This window comes from Biomphalaria glabrata, chromosome 15 (genome assembly GCF_947242115.1).
Source record: "Biomphalaria glabrata chromosome 15, xgBioGlab47.1, whole genome shotgun sequence".
In the NCBI taxonomy this organism is placed as follows: domain Eukaryota; kingdom Metazoa; phylum Mollusca; class Gastropoda; family Planorbidae; genus Biomphalaria; species Biomphalaria glabrata.
Window position 1 is genome coordinate 30,524,874 of NC_074725.1, and position 20,710 is coordinate 30,545,583.

The 20,710-nt window shown below is 41.3% G+C and overlaps 2 protein-coding genes across 2 annotated transcripts in view; both read right to left on the reverse strand.

Moving 5' to 3' along the window:
• Positions 1-1,365: 1,365 nt before the first annotated feature.
• On the reverse strand, positions 1,366-17,239 carry LOC106075782 (uncharacterized). Its single transcript, XM_056012647.1, has 9 exons — positions 17,106-17,239; positions 13,549-13,833; positions 10,942-11,039; positions 9,491-9,652; positions 8,434-8,513; positions 6,832-7,033; positions 5,301-5,396; positions 4,114-4,212; positions 1,366-1,814 (listed from the first exon to the last, which is right to left on the reverse strand). Exons 2-9 carry the CDS (start codon positions 13,787-13,789, stop codon positions 1,650-1,652), a joined length of 1,143 nt encoding a protein of 380 aa, XP_055868622.1. The 5' UTR covers positions 13,790-13,833; positions 17,106-17,239; the 3' UTR covers positions 1,366-1,649.
• A 3,287-nt stretch (positions 17,240-20,526) lies between these two features.
• The window catches only part of LOC106070047 (uncharacterized), a 13,412-nt gene continuing 13,228 nt past the window's right edge, over positions 20,527-20,710 (reverse strand). Inside the window, exon 7 of the mRNA XM_056012929.1 lies at positions 20,527-20,710. This exon is cut by the window's right edge and continues 894 nt beyond it. The gene's annotated coding sequence lies outside the window, so the exon portion shown is untranslated.

A 20,710-nucleotide genomic window follows, 5' to 3' on the forward strand; every position in this document is an offset into this window, starting at 1 on the left:
AAGGGGTGGGAGGACAGCATAAAGAATGGACGGGCCTGCCACTGAAAGGTTTTAAACAAGGCAAAGGACAGGGAGGAATGGAGAAAGGCGATCGACGAGTCTTGCTTGGTGCCCCAACGGTCCAACAGAATAGCGCGCCTTTAATGTTATAGCAGCGTGCAATCTCTTTTCATGAATTATGGGATATCTGAAAAAAAATAAAAAGGTCTCCTACGCTGCTTAACAATGTCAGCTCGATAAGGTTATTTCTTGTCTGTCGATCATGAATTGTCCATGACGTCACAGGTCAGTGTTGAAGCCTTCTAGAACGATTGGTCACGGCTTTAACCCCATTTCATAAGTACCCAATCGTTTTATGCCACTTATCAGGGCCGGCCCTAGGCATAGCAAACTAGGCAGCCTCCTAAGGCCTCCTATTGGTGAGGGCCTCGCATAGGACTCATTTTTATAAAAAAAAAAAAAAACGGATCAAAACTTAAACATAACAGAACTCTATGGTTCTATGTCTACTAGGCTCATTCACCAAATTTTAGATCTACTTTTTAGACTACATAAGTTGGAAGACCAAAAGTTTTTCTTCCATTCCATAAGATGTCGAAAAACTATTTTTAGTCTCGTGATTATAAAATGCCTATGAAACACATTCCCCCTAACGGAGCTCTGTGAAATTAACTAATTTGTTGATTTAGATATAGCTACATGCATGTTTTTAATGGGCTATGTTGCGCGGATGCGTTTCGTTTCTTTGGTTTAAAACTAGAATTAGTTAATTGAGCCGGAAGTACTTTTTTTCCTTATTTTTCGCCCTTAATTTTTTGTTTTTCTATTTCCCTATTAATTTAGCATAGGGCTTCCAATTACCTAAGGCCGTCCCTCCACAAATCCACAATCATCATTGTAGTTAGTAATCTCTTAACTTAATTTCTATATGCACTACTGTCGCTCTCACAAAAGCTGCAGGACAGTTGAGACCCAAAGACAGGCGCAGGCGACGGAGAATTAACTTGAATAGACCGCCGGCGAACCACGGCTTTGTCTGCACGAGATGCGGGAAAATATGTAGGTCGAGACTGTGTTTGCGTAGTCATGTGAAACACTGCACTCATCTTTAATCTTCGGAATCGAAGACATTGCCATTTTTATTATTATTGTCGCTAAAGCTTCAGGGGCGTATGTTATTATATATATATATATATATATATATATATATATATATATATATATATATATGTTTGTGTGTGTGTGTGATCATAACAAATGTTATAAAACAAAAATAGTTATAACATGACAATCTTTATTATTTTTCAAAGTAAAAAAAAAAAGAATCTTTACATTTTATGTGAGGTAAAAATATAACATTATATATATATATATTGAGTATATTGTCGAGTATGCACAGTATAATCAGAGGGTGGATACAGATGACGGGGTGTTAAAAGTTACAATATTGTATAAAACTATAAAATTACATAACAACATACAAATCAAATTGAGGTAAACAATATAGGCAGTATCAAAGCACAGGGGAAGAACTATCTCTTGGGTAAGGAAGAGTTCGCAGGCTGCCTGAAGTAAGGGAGAGCTCGCAGGATGTCTGATGTAAGGGAGAGATCGCAGGATGCCTTGGGTAAAAGAGAGATAAAAATGTTTCAGGGGCGTGAGGCGTTGGTCTCAGCGAACTTCCCAAACACGGTGATCAGCTTGTGGTACAGAAGAATGTGAATGAACATGTCAAACAGCTGGAGGAGAGTTGCGATGGAGTAGAAGCCACAGTAGTTGTTCAGCCAGTTGTACAGGACAAAGTAGCAACCTTCCTGAGGACAAGAGAGAGATGGAGATATATACTAGCAACCTTCCTGAGGACAAGAGAGAGATGGAGATATATACCAGCAACCTTCCTGAGGACAAGAGAGAGATGGAGATATATACTAGCAACCTTCCTGAGGACAAGAGAGAGATGGAGATATATACCAGCAACCTTCCTGGGGACAAGAGAGAGATGGAGATATATACTAGCAATCTTCCTGAGGACAAGAGAGAGATGGAGATATATACCAGCAACCTTCCTGGGGACAAGAGAGAGATGGAGATATATACTAGCAACCTTCCTGAGGACAAGAGAGAGATGGAGATATATACTAGCAACCTTCCTGAGGACAAGAGAGAGGTGGAGATATATACCAGCAACCTTCCTGAGGACAAGAGAGAGATGGAGATATATACTAGCAACCTTCCTGGGGACAAGAGAGAGATGGAGATATATACCAGCAACCTTCCTGGGGACAAGAGAGAGATGGAGATATATACTAGCAACCTTCCTGAGGACAAGAGAGAGATGGAGATATATACTAGCAACCTTCCTGAGGACAAGAGAAAGGTGGAGATATATACCAGCAACCTTCCTGAGGACAAGAGAGAGATGGAGATATATACTAGCAACCTTCCTGGGGACAAGAGAGAGATGGAGATATATACTAGCAACCTTCCTGAGGACAAGAGAGAGATGGAGATATATACTAGCAACCTTCCTGGGGACAAGAGAGAGATGGAGATATATACTAGCAACCTTCCTGAGGACAAGAGAGAGATGGAGATATATACTAGCAACCTTCCTGGGGACAATAGAGAGATGGAGATATATACTAGCAACCTTCCTGAGGACAAGAGAGAGATGGAGATATATACTAGCAACCTTCCTGAGGACAAGAGAGAGATGGAGATATATACTAGCAACCTTCCTGAGGACAAGAGAGAGATGGAGATATATCCTAGCAACCTTCCTGAGGACAAGAGAGATGGAGATATATACTAGCAAACTTCCTGAGGACAAGAGAGAGATGGAGATATATACTAGCAACCTTCCTGAGGACAAGAGAAAGATGGAGATATATACTAGCAACCTTCCTGAGGACAAGAGAGAGATGGAGATATATATTAGCAACCTTCCTGAGGACAAGAGAGAGATGGAGATATATACTAGCAACCTTCCTGAGGACAAGAGAGAGATGGAGATATATACTAGCAACCTTCCTGAGGACAAGAGAGAGATGGAGATATATACTAGCAACCTTCCTGAGGAGAAGAGAGAGTGGTGGAATAAATAGCCTTCCTGTGGCTGAGCGGTAAAGCGTTTGGCTTCCGAATAGGGGTCCCGGGTTCGAATCCTGGTGAAGATTGGGATTTCTTATTTTGGGATCTACCAGGTACGGATTTAAGGGAAGGCAGGGCCGCAGAAAAAAAAAAAAGAATTCCTCAGAAGGGATAAAAATATATCAGAATTTCGAAACTAATTTTTTTCCCTTAATTTTTTAGTTTGAAATTTGTACCGTCAGTATTTAAAATCTTAAGTCTGCTGGCAAACACTGCTGTGATTAAGGAGTGTACGCTTGTAGCATGCTCGGAATATGCCAATGCCTTTAAGGATTTACGGCATAAGGGTCTTAAAAATAAAAAAATTACACTTTTTAATATGCATATTATTATTTTTTTAATGAGATAAAACATACAAATACTTTTTTTTTTTTTTTTCGCTCCAAAATATGTTATGCATTTATATATAAAGTATTATCATTCATAAGTTGATCTTTATTAAAGCTTTTGAAAAGGTGTAGGGGACTCCACAAAAATCCTGCCCCGGGGCCTCTACCTGCCTAAATCCGGCCCTGCAATGTACGACAGAATGAGGTTAACAATAAAACAGTGGCGTAGCTAGGGTGGGGGGAGGAGGGGGAGAATTTAAAAATCCCCCAAATTAGCGTTCTTTTTACATTAAAAATTAAATATTACGCAAATTGCAGGGGCCCTAAAAGAAGTCAAACCCCCCCGGGCCTCCAAACGATGGGAAATTCCCGGCTACGCCCCTGCAACAAAATGAACAGAGCTTGACTCTAGATTAACAAAGCGATCAACACTGAGTAGTTAAAGCTGTTTTCGTTAGATTTAGGTTTTTCTAAGTCTGTGCTTTTTTTTTATCTATCCCCCCCCCCCCACCTTTTTCCCTATAGGCCCGCTGTAGCCCATCAAATCAGAATGGACAATTAGTTTCTACGGTCTTCACCCTCCCCCTCCCCCCCCCCCCCACACCTCGACCACTTTGGACACAGGTCTACTTACCGAGTACGTTCCCTCCCCAGTCATGGCGCATTCCTTGACGGCCTCGAACGCCCCTTTGGAAAGCAGGAACAACGAGACGTTACAGCAGGTAGGAGGGTACTGAACGAAACAGAGAAATATTGCCTAGTTAGAAAACACTAGATCCATTTTTTTTTATTTCAGTGAAACATTGTCTAGGTAGAAAACACTAGATCAATTTTTTTTTTTTACTTCAGTGAAACATTGTCTAGGTAGAAAACACTAGATCAATTTTTTTTTACTTCAGTGAAACACTGTCTAGGTAGAAAACACTTGTTTTAAGTTGTTTCTTTTCCCGCACTTAAAAAAACACATTAACTAATTTGACAATACGTGTCCACACTAAAGGCTGCTCCGCCTCCAGCTAGCGAAGGGCGGTTAAAAGGGGTGTAGTAAATTTCATTTCAATAAGTGTACCCGGGCGAGACGGTAGAGTTGCCAGAGGGACTGCTTGTGAATACCAGCTAAGCTTATTTTAACATGCTTAATACAAATGCCCGTGCTAGAAGTGTACACAAGATAACTCTAGACTGGAGCACATTAATTAATGACGTCATAATTTTTTTTCTAACATGGCCCCACCATTTCAAATCTTATCTTCTTCTTCTTATCTTATATAATACAGACGTTACTTCAAAAAAAGAAGATGATTACGTCCTAGGTTGATCCCCATTGTTACTACAGTAGTCTGTGGCTGTTAGGCACGTATAGGGTTAGGCATCGTCACGTCACAATTAGCTTTAAATGTCCAAGGAGGCGACCTTAGAAGTGCGCGGGGGGGGGGGCCCTGGGAGTGTCAAATCAGGGCCACGAATATCTGAACGATGGGCTGACGATGACAAAAGATTTTCCGTAATCGCGGGGGGGGGCCCTCCTAAGGCCGCCTCTGAGTGTCCGCCACTTGAAAATAATAAGCGTCTGAAACCAGATGCAGTGGGGAACCTTGGTTGCTAGCATAGCTTCAGCGCTCTTCAAGCTTTAGAAAGGATAAATACAAAGAAGTAAAAAAAAAAAAACTACCTTAATAAAACAATAATCTATGGATAATGAAAAAAAAATCATGGTCGTGTGGTATGCGCTCTGAGCTGCAGTCATAGCATGCCGTTTTGCTGGAGTTTGGGCTAGGGTATAAAATCTTCCTTTCTATAAAATAATAAAAAACACAACACCTGTATAGTTCTACGTCTGCTGTCTGTTTTTAACGAAAATTTCAAATTTGTGTTGGCGGCAAAATTGTATTTCTCTGTGATCCCACAGCATTGACCCTGAAACATATCAAAATCAATACATATCAAAATAACTAGACATCAAAATCAATACATATCAAAATAATTAGATATCAAAATCAATACATATTAAAATAATTAGATATCAAAATCAATACATATCAAAATAATTAGATATCAAAATCAATACATATCAAAATAATAAGATATCAAAATCAATACATATCAAAATAATTAGATATCAAAATCAATACATATCAAAATAATTAGATATCAAAATCAATACATATCAAAATAATTAGATATCAAAATCAATACATATCAAAATAATTAGATATCAAAATCAATACATATCAAAATCAATACATATCAAAATTAATAGATATCAAAATCAATATATATCTAAATTAATACTTATTAAAATTAATACATATCAAAATCAATACATAACCAAATTAATGCATATCATTTCAATACATATCCCAATCAATCTGGTTCATTTAAGTCACATGACTGGGGTTAACAGGCTTAATTTATAATAATAAGGCTGTTATTCGAGTCCCCAAACTGGATTGGATATTCCCGTTCCTTTTGGTCACATCAGCTGCGCGGAGAGGAGGGAACTGTGTGGGGCGACATCGTTCCGACCATAAACAATGCCCAGGCTTTCATCTCGCTTTAAAAATTTTCGAGATGAACAATAGTCGTTCTACCACTGAAGGAGTCTATAACTATAACTATAACTATAACCTATAACCTATAACTATAACTGTAACTGTAACTATAACTATAACTATAACTATAACTATAACTATTGGAGTCCGAAGATTAAAGACAGTACTGCACTTGAAAGTGTGTGTGAGTGTGTGTGTGTGTGTGTGTGTGTGTCGGGGGGGGGGGGGTTGTGCGTTGGCATAGAGTGGTTAAACGCTATAACTATCCGAGTCCGAATATTAAAGAGGAGTACAGTACTTCACTTGAAAGTGTGTGGGGGAGGGGGGGAAGGGGGGTTTGCGCGTTGGCATAGAGTGGTTAAGCGCTTTTCTTCCGTACCTTGGTTTCTGGCTCCTGAGAAGAAGTTAGAGACTCGTTGGTGGCTATGCAGTGTGAATGATGCAAGATACGCGTAAGTGTCATAAGCTGTCTTGGGTACACCAGAAGACTCCAGATTGCCAGAGTGAAAAGACATGTTTTTGAAGTGAGTTGGATATTTTTTTTTGTTCAAAATACCATTTTATATTATTCCTTAAGTCTACTACAATTATTTTAATTTCAAGTTGAATTCGTTCATATTTTAACAAAAGTTATATTTAGTTTTGTCCACAAAGAAGCTATTTCAAGTTTTACAAGTTAAACTATAATACGCCTACATCGGTTTAGTTGTCTACCAGCAGTTTGGTGCTACAAGTCAACGGCCGTCCACAACACTCATCTGAGCGAATCGATTGTCAATACCAACATCGAATTGACCTACCCACAATGCCAGGATGTCATAGGTCACCGAGAACGTGGAGCTGTCCTCCACCAGATAGACGTCCTTCAACTTGCCCTGCAGTTGTTTCTTGGCCGCAATGCTGGCTGCCGATGTCTCGTCCATGTAGATATTGGTCACCGTCACCTCCATCAGGACGATGGTGCCGGACACAAGGCTGACCAACGGAAGCGTGAACTGGTTTCTGGAATCACACACACACACGCGCGCACACAAGGGACACAATCAGAGATTCAGAGTACAGGATCACCAAAAAAAAAAATTAATTAATAATAATAAAACAAATTTTAAACAATTGTTATGGGCTAATCTAATCTGACTTCGACTATGTATCATGTATTACTTAACATTAGCCACAGAACATTACAAATTGAATATAGTTGATAACAACTTTCAGTTCTATAAAATGAGATTTTATTAACAACCGGGAAATCCGTCCAGTCTTCCTAAAACGTCGCTACATCAAGTTACTATTCAACTACTATTCAAAATACTGTCTATTTTTAACATAACGCCATGTTCGTTTCTTGTTCGCCTAAGTCTACTAAGTCATTAGTCTTGTCTTACTACGTCACTACTTTTACCGTCGCTAAAACTATACACACTATATTTATCTCACAAAACTAACCTACTTTCTAAACTAGTACATTACACAATGCACACATTTTTCTCCTTTAGAACAGAGTTTTCCAAGCATTTTCCTTAACGGAATACTTGGCACATTCTGAGTATTTAGCGGAACACTTTGCTTATTTTTTTTTTAGAGAGATTAATTCACGTGGTGGCCTACTAGTTAATTATTCCAGTAGTTTGTGGAACATCTATTCAGGCGTCGCGGAACACTAGGGTTCCACAGAACACAGTTTGGGAAACACGCCTCACAAGCTCGTCCGATTGTGTATCGCTCGTTATTCTTTTAGAAAAGTGAGTCACTCTAAAAAGTGTTAAGTCAAACGAGTTCAACGAATGTGAATCCCCCCCCCCCCCAAAAAAAAAAACAACTAACAACCTCAAAATAGCTGTTTAGAAAATTCGAGTTTCTCTTATTTCCCAGAAGCGTGTGGGTTACTTCAAAAAAGTTAAATAAGAAAAAGACATAATGGGGTGGAAGTGGACCGTGTTCGAACCCAAGACCAGGCAGCGGTAAAAACATTTATACAACAATCATTCATTAAGTGCAAAAATCCCCATCATTAAAGCCCATATGAGTGAGGGATTGAGAGGCCCAAATCTCCTCCTCCAAGAGCCCTGGAGTGAGACAAAGCAAAAGTAAAGGTGACCTAGAGAGGTCACCTGAATTACCTTGTGGTCTATAGGGCAGATGTCATCTGTTTCTGTGGCCTACGGTTTACGAGGATGTCATGTCACAACTACCAACCGCCTTTACTTTTCCCCAACTTATGTCAGGTACCCCATTAGAGCTGGGTGGACTCAGGCGCCCACAGATTCCGAAATAAAAAAAAAAATCCCAGTCTTCACCAGGATTAGAACCTGGTACCCACGGTTCGGAAGCCAAGCGCTTTCCGCTCAGCCACCGCGCCTCTAAATGAATAATAAGCAGACTATGACTATGTGTGTACTTACTGGTGAATCTGGAAACTCATGTACATCATGGTACACAAAATATGGACAGAGTTCAAGACAATCAAAGCATTACCCAAAGTCTGAAATATGAACACAGGGGAAAATAAGGACATGTTGGTCAAAGAAAGATCTTATATAACGGCCACATAAAGGGGCGACTTCTGATATGATGCTAAACTGATGAATAATCGTATCCATCATCATCATCATCCAGAATAGAGTTCTACAGTCGCAAGCTCTTCGAGATGAACCATAGTCGCAGGGCCGGACTTCGGTAATTGGAGGCCCAAGGCGAAGCGAATAAGAAGGCCCTAGGCAAAGTGAATAGTGTGACCCCTAATGAAATCGCCTTCTGTTGGACCGTTGGGGTCATCATTCAAGAATTGTCGACCGTCTTTCTCCAACCCAAGAAAACTTTAATAAACTAGAACAAATACTAAATAGAGCTGTGAGATTTATAACAAACGAATATTCCAATTTGATTTGATTAAGGCCTTAAGTAAAATCACTAAACTTAGAGACACTTCAGGACAGAAGAATACAAATCAAATTATGTCCTGGGTCAAGTCCATTGTTCCCTTTTCAGACCTTGCGATTTATGTTAAGGTCATCTGTTTCTTTGGCCGTTAACGAGTGTCATCTGGCCAGCACAACGACCAACCGCCTTTAGTTTCTCCAACTAAAGTCAGGTACTCATTAGAGTTGGGTGGACTCAGGCCGAAAATTCAAAATCCCAGTCTTCAACGAGATTCGAACCCAGGACCCCAGGGTCAAGTCACCAAACATAAACTCCTCCTGGGTCAAGTCACCAAACATAAACTCCTCCTGGGTCAAGTCACCAAACATAAACTCCTCCTGGGTCAAGTCACCAAACATAAACTCCTCCTGGGTCAAGCCTCCAAAGAAAAAATCATCTTGGTGAAGTCAGCAAATATCAACTCTTGGGTCAGGTCAAACAGATGAACTCACCTGGGCCAGGTTACCAAAGATGAACTCCTCCAGGGTCAAGTCACCAAAGATGAACTCACCTGGGTCAGGTCACCAAAGATGAACTCACCTGGGTCAGGTCACCAAAGATGAATTCTTTCGGCTGCGCTCTGAAGATGACAAACTTCTCGTATTCACTGAAGGCAGGATGGCTCTTAACGCTGTTAGTGACGATGTCAGTGAAGTGGAACCGCAGGAGGATGCCGATAAGTATCAGAAACAAGCAAGCCATCTGCCAGGGCAAGAAATGTAACAAGCTACTTCATCAACAAGTCACATAATTCACTAATCAATTTACTAAACAAAATCTAGTCAAAAACTTTTCAATGCAGATTTAGTAAACTCCAAAATGCAACAAAAAATGTATAGCTATCACTGTGGCATTTTACGTCTCGAGAGACGGGTTATAAAAGGGTCGTCGACGGTAATGCAATAAGGAAAGTGGCTTGCACGTGTCGTGTGCACTTAGAACCCCGCCCACCTGTGGCAGACCCCCAAGGGCCCTCAGCCAACACGCAATGATCTTCCAATCTGAATTCATGTAAGACTTTCAAAATAAGCACTAAGTATTATTAAGTTATCAGCGGCACGGTCATAATTATTGTAATCGCACTTCTATCTCTCAAATGATTTTTTACTACTTCCACCAAACCTTGGTCTTCGATCGGAAAATATTATGATATTACAACCCCCACATCCAATAGAAGCGCTATAGCTAAGTACACACCCAGATTTACAATATAATATAAGATTTCTCATTAAAAAAACAAAGTGGAAGAGGAAACACTGTAAACGCATTAGTAACAAGTCATAAAATGTCAAAAAGAAAGCATTCTACATAATCATATTTATATATAAAATATTTAATTGGGGATGAAATGAGCGGGGATGAAGTGACCGGGGGATGAAGTGACCAGGGGATGAAGTGACCAGGGGATGAAATGACCGGGGATGAAATGACCGGTCACCGATTCTTGTGGTGTCAGGTAAAAGAAATAATTTTGCAAAATATCACCTTGATCCGAGATTGGGTGTCGGAGAAAAAACGTTTACACACTTTTGGCCAGACAGACAAGTACATGAACAGATATATAGACAGAGTGAGTTGATAGAAGCTTTGTATAAATGTTTGTAAACTCCGCACCTTTGTATTCCCGGCACAGTTGCCATGCGTTTAAAATAAAAACTTGTTTAACCCGCGGGCTCTATACGGTATATGAATATCGATACAGCATTAACTCTTTCTCTCCGTAATTATTTACCACATTCTGGTGGAATCAACGTTGGTATCGTTAGTTAAGGGAGAAAGAGTTAAAGGATAAAACTAAAAGATACATTAAAGGATAAAACTAAAAGGTACATTAAAGGATAAAACTAAAGGATAGGCCTACATTAAAGGATAAAACTAAAAGGTACATTAAAGGATAAAACTAAAAGGATACATTAAAGGATAAAACTAAAGGATACATTAAAGGATAAAACTAAAGGATACATTAAAGGATAAAACTAAAGGATACTGACCATTAAAGCAGTGTGCCAGATAAACAAGACTTTGTCAATGATTTTGGAAGATGGTCTTAAATCAAACAAATCCGTTGCAGATGACTCATTTCCTTCTTCTGTAAAATAACATTCCAGTTTAAACTGAATTATATAGAGATGTAACTGGTTTATATCGAATATACCAGGTTTCTATTAATAAAAAACAAAATTACGACTGTGCGGTTGCCAAGTGGTAAAGCGTTTGGCTACTGAACCGATGGTCCCGGGTTCGAATCCTTGGCGATTTTCAATTTCGGGATATGTAGGGCGTCTCTAATGGTTACCTGTCGTTTGTGCTGTCTACATTACATCCTCGTTAAACCTTGGACCACAGAAACAGATTTCCTTTACATTATCTGCCCTATAGATGGAAAGGTATCAATTAGGGTACTTTACGCGGTGGCTTAGCGGTAAAGCGAATCCTGGTGAAGACTGGGATTTTTAATTTCGGGATCTTAGGGGCGCCTCTGAGTCCACCCAGCTCTAATGGGTACCTGACATTAGTTGGGGAAAAGTAAAGGCGGTTGGTCGTTGCGCTGGCCACATGGCACCCTCGTTAACCGTAGGCCACAGAAACAGATGACCTTTACATCGTCTGCCCTGTAGACCACGAGGTCTGAACGGGGAACTTTCCTTTTTTACGACTGTACGGTTCAAACCATGAACTATATGAATGTTGGGGATCAGGGCAAGGTGGCTGAGTGGCTATGCGCTTGTCTTTCGATCCTGGGGTCCCGAGTTCGAATCTCGGTGAAGTCTGGGATTCGTAAATTTCGGCATTTTTTTTTTTGGGTGCCCCTGAGTAGTTCCAACTCTAATGGGCACCTGACTTTAGCTGGGAAAATTAAAGGCGGTTGGTTATTGTGCTGGCCACGTGACACCCTGCTCTTGAACCGTTGCCCATGGAAACAGATGACCTTTACATCATCTACCCTTTAGATCGCAAGGTCTGAAAGGGAAAACTTACTTTTACCATCTAAAAGTTACTGAAGGTTTGCCTAATGTAGAACTTTTGAAAAAGTATCTATTTTTTTATAATTTGCATATATGTATAGTTATAAGAAGCAGGGGAAAAAGTGGCACTGGATAGATCCACATGGAGAACGAGCATAAAGGAAGTGCCCCGGATTGCAGGTGTCAAACACAATAGTAGAAAGAAGGGTAAAAATGCAATGGCACCTGGTGATTACATATGTCCAACCTGTGACCGCAGCTGTGCATCAAGGATTGGCTTCTTTAATCATACAAGAAGTTGCAAAGATCGTCACTTGAGACGTAAAATGCCACAGAGTATATCTATCTAAAGTCGTTCCTTGAAACAGACAATAATTATGTCGTACTATGTCAGCGGTTCTTAACCTTTTAATCTCGGCGACCCCTTTTTACAATCCCCCACTTAACCGCGACACGCACCCCTCACACACACATACAGCAATAGAAGAATAGACAACAACAATCCATTTTGCGATGGTCTTAGGCGACCCCCTGGCAAATTCTCAATCTACTCCCAAGGGGGTCGCGACTCACAAGGTTGAGAACCCCTGTACTATCTGTTCATCCAGCCGTGCATGTCAATTACAGACCTAATTAAACTCTGGGTATGTCTTTGGTTTTCCTGGTATATTCCATCATGCTCTAATGGCACTTGGGAAGAAGAACAACTTTTCACGACAAAATGGGGGGTGGGTGGCAGAAGCAGAGAGATGCGAAAAATAAATTATTCTGGATATTTAGTTACGTAATACATGCTAATGTTATTTTACTATATTATAATTAAATACTTTTTATTTGTAAGCCTATATATTTTTCTATTTAATGTTCATGGAGAATAAAAGGGGGGGGGGCGGTGGGGGACTGGATAAAGTTTCTTGCACCGGGCGAACGATTTGACGATTTGCTTCACTGCGCCTCTGGATGAAAGACACTGCCATGAAGTTAAGTTTCTAGCACAGATATACTAGAGCGAATGGGAAGCGTGTCGGACTATTCGTTCCGACCAGGCTGAGGACCACATTGCACTATTCGTTTGGACCAGGCTGAGGACCACGTTGCACTATTTGTTTGGACCAGGCTGAGGACCACATTGCACTATTCGTTTGGACCAGGCTGAGGACCACGTTGCACTATTTGTTTGGACCAGGCTGAGGACCACATTGCACTATTCGTTTGGACCAGGCTGAGGACCACATTGCACTATTCGTTTGGACCAGGCTGAGGACCACGTTGCACTATTTGTTTGGACCAGGCTGAGGACCACATTGCACTATTCGTTTGGACCAGGCTGAGGACCACGTTGCACTATTCGTTTGGACCAGGCTGAGGACCACATTGCACTATTCGTTTGGACCAGGCTGAAGACCACGTTGCACTATTCGTTTGGACCAGGCTGAGGACCACGTTGCACTATTTGTTTGGACCAGGCTGAGGACCACATTGCACTATTTGTTTGGACCAGGCTGAGGACCACATTGCACTATTCGTTTGGACCAGGCTGAGGACCACATTGCACTATTTGTTTGGACCAGGCTGAGGACCACATTGCACTATTTTTTTGGACCAGGCTGAGGACCTCATTGCACTATTTACCTGAAGTGGTCTTGCTCGTAGCACTCCGCGCAGACGATTCCTTCCTGTTCTCGTTAAACTGCAACAATTCCACGTCGTCTGCTACGAAGTCCTCATAGAGTGATGTCCCCTCAACGCTGTACTCCCACGCCTCCTTGGCGTCGTACATGACCGGTGACTCCCTGTCGTCCCCGCAGGCGCCCTGATAATACCTCCAGTCTTCACCACTCCTCGAGCAGGGCTCTCTGGCCAAGTGAATCATAGCTGCCCCGTGTTGAGTCCCAGTCTGATGACGTCATGTAACCACTGAAAAAAAAAAAGGAAAAGACTAGACTAAAATGACACTATTTACCAAGGGTCGGACAGGGTGCCGAAAACCGGCCATGGATTTTACCTTAGATCCGGCCCTGAAATCGCGTGCCATATGATAATGGAGAGTCACTAAAACAAATATGGAAAAGCTCCAGACCTTTGTTAACAGATGTCTACGCCGGATATTTTAGGAATTAGGTGGCCATAAAAGATAACTCCTGTCGATTTGTGGGAGAGAACTTAGACAAAAGCCCATAGCCCAAGACATCGCAAAACGAAAATGGAGCTGGATAGGACACACCCTGCGAAAACCAGCTACCAATGTTGCAAGGCAGGCACTTGACTGGCACCCACAAGGAAAGAGGAAAGTGGGCAGACCCAAGCAAACCTGGAAGAGGTCAGTCATCAGTGAAGCTGAGGGTACCGGAATGACATGGGAGCAGATGAAGAAAGCTGCTCAGATCCGAGTTCGTTGGAAAGGTGTGGTTGCCGCCTTATGCTCCCCTGGGAGTGCACAGGATTAAGTCAAGTCAAGTCATGATAATAATGTGCATCCATACGTATCTGTCCGTGTAATATGTAAAGTTTGATAACGCATCGAGAACAGAACTCTAGCGTGCGTGTGTGTACTTGTATGTGATGCCTGGTGTGTAATATCAATGCGCGCTGGCCCAACTTTACATTAGTTTAAATTCATTTTAGTCCAACTAAGTTCAAATTTACCTAAATATACGTGTTTGCAAAATAATAGACTTTATATTGCTTGTTAATCTCTTAAAAGATTCTATGTATAAGAGATTTCATTAAGCTCAGCGCATGCGCGCTACACAGATAAAGATTGTTTACTTTTTTTTTTACGGTTAATGCGTTAGGATAGTACCACGCTGTAGAGCAGGGGTTCTCAACCTGTGGGTCGCGACCCCCTTGGGGGTCGATTGACGATTTGCCAGAGATCGCCTAAGACCCATAAAAAATATGGATTGCATATTGTCTACTCTTCTATTGCTGTGTGTGAGTTGGGGGAGGGGGGTCGCGGCAGAGTAGGGGATTGTAAAAAGGGGTCGCCGAGATTAAAAGGTTGAGAACCGCTGCTGTAGAGTATGTAAAAGATCTTTAAATGGAAACTTGAGGGCCAGGCTTGACGTTATATGGGCCCCTTTTTGTAAGAGAATATTATAAGACTCTTTACTATTTTACGGCCATATTTCGATTCCAAGCGATCATTTAACTTTGGCTCACCAGCCCTTTTGGTGCCAGCGAGCCCGGAATTTGAAAGTCGCCACTGGTAGGTAATGCAAAATGATTGTGTGTTTTTTTAATGATTTCTAGATATATATATATTTAATTTGGACTTAATTATGTTGAAAATTGTGAAATCATATATTTTTTAGGGCTTAATAATGTAATCTGTTTCTAAACTCAATGTCTAGCATCAATTTTTTTTTTGTTTTTGTTTTTTTTTAAAGTAGGCTACGAATTGAAGTGAGCTAGCTTCAATGGTATTGATATTTTATTAACAAAACAAATAGTTCGTTTTTGTATAGCATTTTATTATAAGATTACCAATTTTATTCTCGATTTTTACCGAGCTTATATCAATCCACTCCGTCTGTCTGTCACGTCGAAATATTGCACACGTTATTTCTCTCACTTCCTATTCTTGGATCAATTCGAAATTTCGAACAATAATTTATTGTCGATAACAACACACGAATCAATTTGAAAAAAAAACAACGTTGATTTAATATAATACTATGATATTATGATATGATAATAAAAATACCTTCAAGGTCCTAAGAAGGTTCTCGTTGCCTGTCAAAGGGCGGTACTACTGCAGACCTGCCACATCACAATAAAATTCCTCATCGGAAACTGATAAAGGGAGACTACAATGAATTTTGTTTCTCTTTAACGAAACTCGACCCTGGTAGTACCAGAGAATGAATACTTCGTTCGTTTCTAACATAATAATAATGAGCAATATGGCAGCGATGGAACGGTACTCTCCCCTTAAGGCGCGAATAGGAATCTTGTCAACATGTAGGAAAAGTGTAATGGTCGAAGACCAGGAGAGAAACTTAGGCAGTAGAGTACAGGTGGCTGCCTGGTCGTGCGGTTTTGCGCGCCGGACTGTCGTTCGGATTTATCGACGGTCCAGGGTTCAAACCCTGCCCGCTCCCATACCCCCGTCGTCCTGAGGAAGGTTTGGACTAGGAAGTAAACTATCTTCTCAACTCTGAAGGAACATCCGAAACATGTCAAACATTTTACAAACAAACAGTTAGTATTGATACAAAAAAAATCAATGATATTTTACTCAAACACTTCTTATCTTATCTTATATAATACAGACGTTACTTCAAAAAAAAAAAGATGATTACGTCCTACGCGTATAAGTGTTCGTCTCCTCTCCATTAAGGTAAAACAGAAAGATTTAAACACTCCTTTATCCCACTTTTCTGTCTGTGTTGCAATGCGAGGTCATCTGCCGTCATCGAGAAGTACCGAGAAGTACAGTACATAGAAGCCTGATTTCTAAAGCCTGGTCGTATATGTGTGTGTGTTTGGATACTTTACGCGTGTGAATTTTACGCATGTGAATGTTGTCCGTATTTGCATCTATATTACTATTCAGGGCGGGTCTTAGACCGGTTGCAGTGGGCCCCGCGCATTTATAGGCCCCGGGCTAATTCTAGGTGTAATTATTAAGTTGCAAAATATATACGCTATTTAATGCGCTTTTTAAAATCTCCTGAAAACTCATAAAAATCTCTTGAAAAATAGACGAAATTGTCATTTGTGGGTCATTAATTTCGGCAAACGCGAATTCTACGCGCGATAAAAGAAAAAAAGGCATTGTTAGCTTTCATGTAATAAAATGTAATAATCGAGCGAATTTTCACCTTAATCGGAAGTTCCAATACTTTTATAGTCACTGACATATAAATATGCCATAGGCTGCAAGGTTCGTAAAGTAAAGTTAATTTGATCGCAATTGTGTACTGAGTAAAGAATGAATAAAATTCAAAGTTGATTTTTTTTCTAATACAAAATCTTAACTTTCACTTATTCCCACCCAGACTAGGCCCCACGCAATCAATTTCACATAGGGCCCCGCAATTGTTAGGACCGGCCCTGTTACTATTGTTACAGTAGTTACGCTGAGGTGGACAATTGTAGTCAAACTGAATTTCCATTTGCTTGGACCGATAAAATTATTTTACCTTATTATTTAGATCTATATTGACTATATTTAATATTTTTACCTCTAGAACCTACTATCTGAGCTATCTAGATATAGATAGAGCTAGATCTGGACAGTTTTCTGTTGCTACAAAATGTAAGTAATGTTTACATCTTGTCGCAAACACTGTTCATTGTCTGTAATACCTGGCTCTAACTCCAAACAATTAATTGTTGTTTTTTATCTGAAGTGTAAGAATTCAAATCTTGTATAATATTTTTAATTCCACGCAGATCTAAAATATGGATCTACTTCCTGGAAAAAAATGCAAACAAAATAGCACTGAATACGAAACAAACCATTTAGCAAGGGAACACCCAAAAAGTTGAGCGTGCGTTCTATATATAGACTATTCGTGACACTGATTATTGTGAACTTCAATGGTAACTATTTTAAAAAAAGATGCACGCCATTAGGGAGCATTTTATAGGTATTGGAGTGCTTACATCCATTATCACTTCCGGCAATGACAACCTTGCGGAACCATTTGAATATTTGAATGCGTCTCAAATAGCCTCTGACAAAGTCCAACTCCTGGCCTTCACGTGTGGATATTGAGTCCGGCGGAACTGTTCTCACTAACAGGAGAAGGGGCAAAGGCGAGTAACTGGCGCCTTAACCAGTAAGCTTGGGGCAGAAGGGGCTTGTTAGCCAATGCTGGCTACCCACCTAGGAGAAGGAAAACTCTGAATTCAAACCTCTTGCAGCCTTACTCAATCATGGGAAAGGCTTCGGGAGTCAACCCTGGGGAAAAATCAGGAGATGGCGACCCTAAGGCAGTTTGCAGCAACCAGTGCTGTAGCCAGTAACGTGGCAACCATGGCGCGAAGGGATTCAATGAACCCGGGCCAACAAGCAATATGGGGCCCACAGCTGTGGCGTAGCAACCATGGCGCGAAGGGGTTCAATGAACCCGGGCCAACAAGCAATATGGGGCCCACAGCTGTGGCGTAGCAACCATGGCGCGAAGGGGTTCAATGAACCCGGGCCAACAAGCAATATGGGGCCCACAGCTGTGGCGTAGCAACCATGGCGCGAAGGGGTTCAATGAACCCGGGCCAACAAGCAATATGGGGCCCACAGCTGTGGCGTAGCAACCATGGCGCGAAGGGGTTCAATGAACCCGGGCCAACAAGCAATATGGGGCCCACAGCTGTGGCGTAGCAACCATGGCGCGAAGGGGTTCAATGAACCCGGGCCAACAAGCAATATGGGGCCCACAGCTGTGGCGTAGCAACCATGGCGCGAAGGGGTTCAATGAACCCGGGCCAACAAGCAATATGGGGCCCACAGCTGTGGCGTAGCAACCATGGCGCGAAGGGGTTCAATGAACCCGGGCCCACAAGCAATATGGGGCCCACAGCTGTGGCGTAGCAACCATGGCGCGAAGGGGTTCAATGAACCCGGGCCCACAAGCAATATGGAGCCCACAGCTGTGGCGTAGCAACCATGGCGCGAAGGGGTTCAATGAACCCGGGCCCACAAGCAATATGGAGCCCACAGCTGTGGCGTAGCAACCATGGCGCGAAGGGGTTCAATGAACCCGGGCCCACAAGCAATAGGGGCCCACAACTGTGGCGTAGCAACCATGGCGCGAAGGAGCTCATTACGCTTCGGCCCATGCCTCAAGGCCAGTTGGGGCCCACATTAGAACTTAGGAAGAACATTTGTTTGTTCATTTGAAACACTTTTAAGACACTATTACTTATAAGCAGTCCTATCTGAATCAAACGTTATGACATAATTACTTTTTTTTAAAGAAAAATGTACGATCTTTACATTGGAATGTCTTTACATTTAGTTTACTCATTTTTTGTCACACACTAAATTTGTCTTATTGGCTGGAGAGGAGCCCATCAAGATGTTCTGGAACCTGGAGTACTGGTGTGATATTTACTTGTGTAGCAGGATGTGGTTACGTCCTATACCAAGCCGTGTTTATGCCATCTCCCATTTAGCTCGAGCCTGTCACACAAGTCCTGGGTTGGATCCCCATACTAAATGAAATATAGATGTTCAATGTTTTCTTGGAGGTTCAGCGAGTGCCTATTTAAATTATTCCGATAGCGGATTCCGAGCGGTGGTTGATTTTGAAACCAATACGATGCCAATGCCCATACATTTTCATCGTATGACCTCAAAACCATCCATTCGAAGTTTGTTTGTTTCTTTGTTTTCTTGTGGTGGTTGATTTTGAAACCAATGCGATGCCAATGCCCATACATTCTCATCGTATGACCTCAAAACCATCCATTCGAAGTTTGTTTGTTTGTTTTCTTACGGTGGTTGATTTTGAAATCAATACGATGCAATGCCACACATTCACATCGTATGACCTTAAAACCATCCATTTGAATAACTTATAGCTGTACCATAGCTCTGGAATAGGCCGTCACTAAGCCCAAGAGCCCGTGAGAATGAAGCGATACGATTGGTTAAATCTGGTTTCCTTTTCAGTATTGTTGATGGAAGTGACGTATGCCTAACCTAAAAACAAAATCTCAAAGCATCCCGTTTTTTTGGGAGATGTCAAAAATTTACTGTCTAATTTATTAAATATAAATGTTTCTAAGCATTTAAATAAAAAATGGTTAAATGTTTACTATTACAACTTTTTACGCAGAATTCAAATATGTCAATAACTCAAATTTGCAAAACCATTGGAGTTTCCCTTTAACCGTCCTGTAGAATAGCAAAGTATCTGCTATAGCATTTTTTTACTTTCATATTCTCATTTATTGGCATCCTTAAATTGTAAGACGAATATAGTTCATGTCGCGGACGGCGGGATGACACCTTGGTTATGACGGGGGGCTTTGTCATCTGTACGTCAGTTCCTCCCCCCTCACACAGCAATAACTTCAATACCCGACACAGTTTGGGGATAGGAGTGTCGCAGGGTCAGCACAGTGTCCTACAAGCTGCCCTGGTTTCTCAACAGGGTTGACACTCAAAGCCTTTCCAGTGTTTTGGCTTAGCCGCAAGGCAGCGAAGCTTGGATCCAGGCCTCGTCATCTGCACATCAGTCCCCACCCCACCCCCTTTCACACAGCAATAACTTCAATACCCGATACAGTTTAGGGATAGGAGTGTCGCAGGGTCTGCACAGTGTCCTACAAGCTGCCCTGGTTTCTCAACAGAGTTGACACTCAAAGCCTTTCCAGTGTTTTGGCTTAGCCGCAAGGCAGCGAAGGTTGGATACAGACTTTCCCTTTACTGCAAGACTTTCCTACGAGCTAAACCTGAAAGCGCTTGACAATCAATATTATTTCGTTCGTGGCATTAACACGGGACAGAGGCGTAACTAGCAATGTGCGGGTTGTGCGGGCCGCACGGGGCACCAAATACCCTAGCTCCGCCACTGACACGAGAAGAATAAAACAAGAAAAATAATTAAAGGTACAGAGGATATATTATGTTTACATTATTTTTATTAGGTCAAATTATGTTTACATTATTTTAATTATACTTATAACAAGTAGTTTAAACTAAACACAAACACTATATATTTATATGTATCCGAACAAGGAAAAAAAAACATAATATTAGCGATAGGAGGCGGGGGAAGTATGGGAAGTAAATTAACCTCTGACCTCTGAACTTGTGTAGAGCTAAAAAAGAATATAG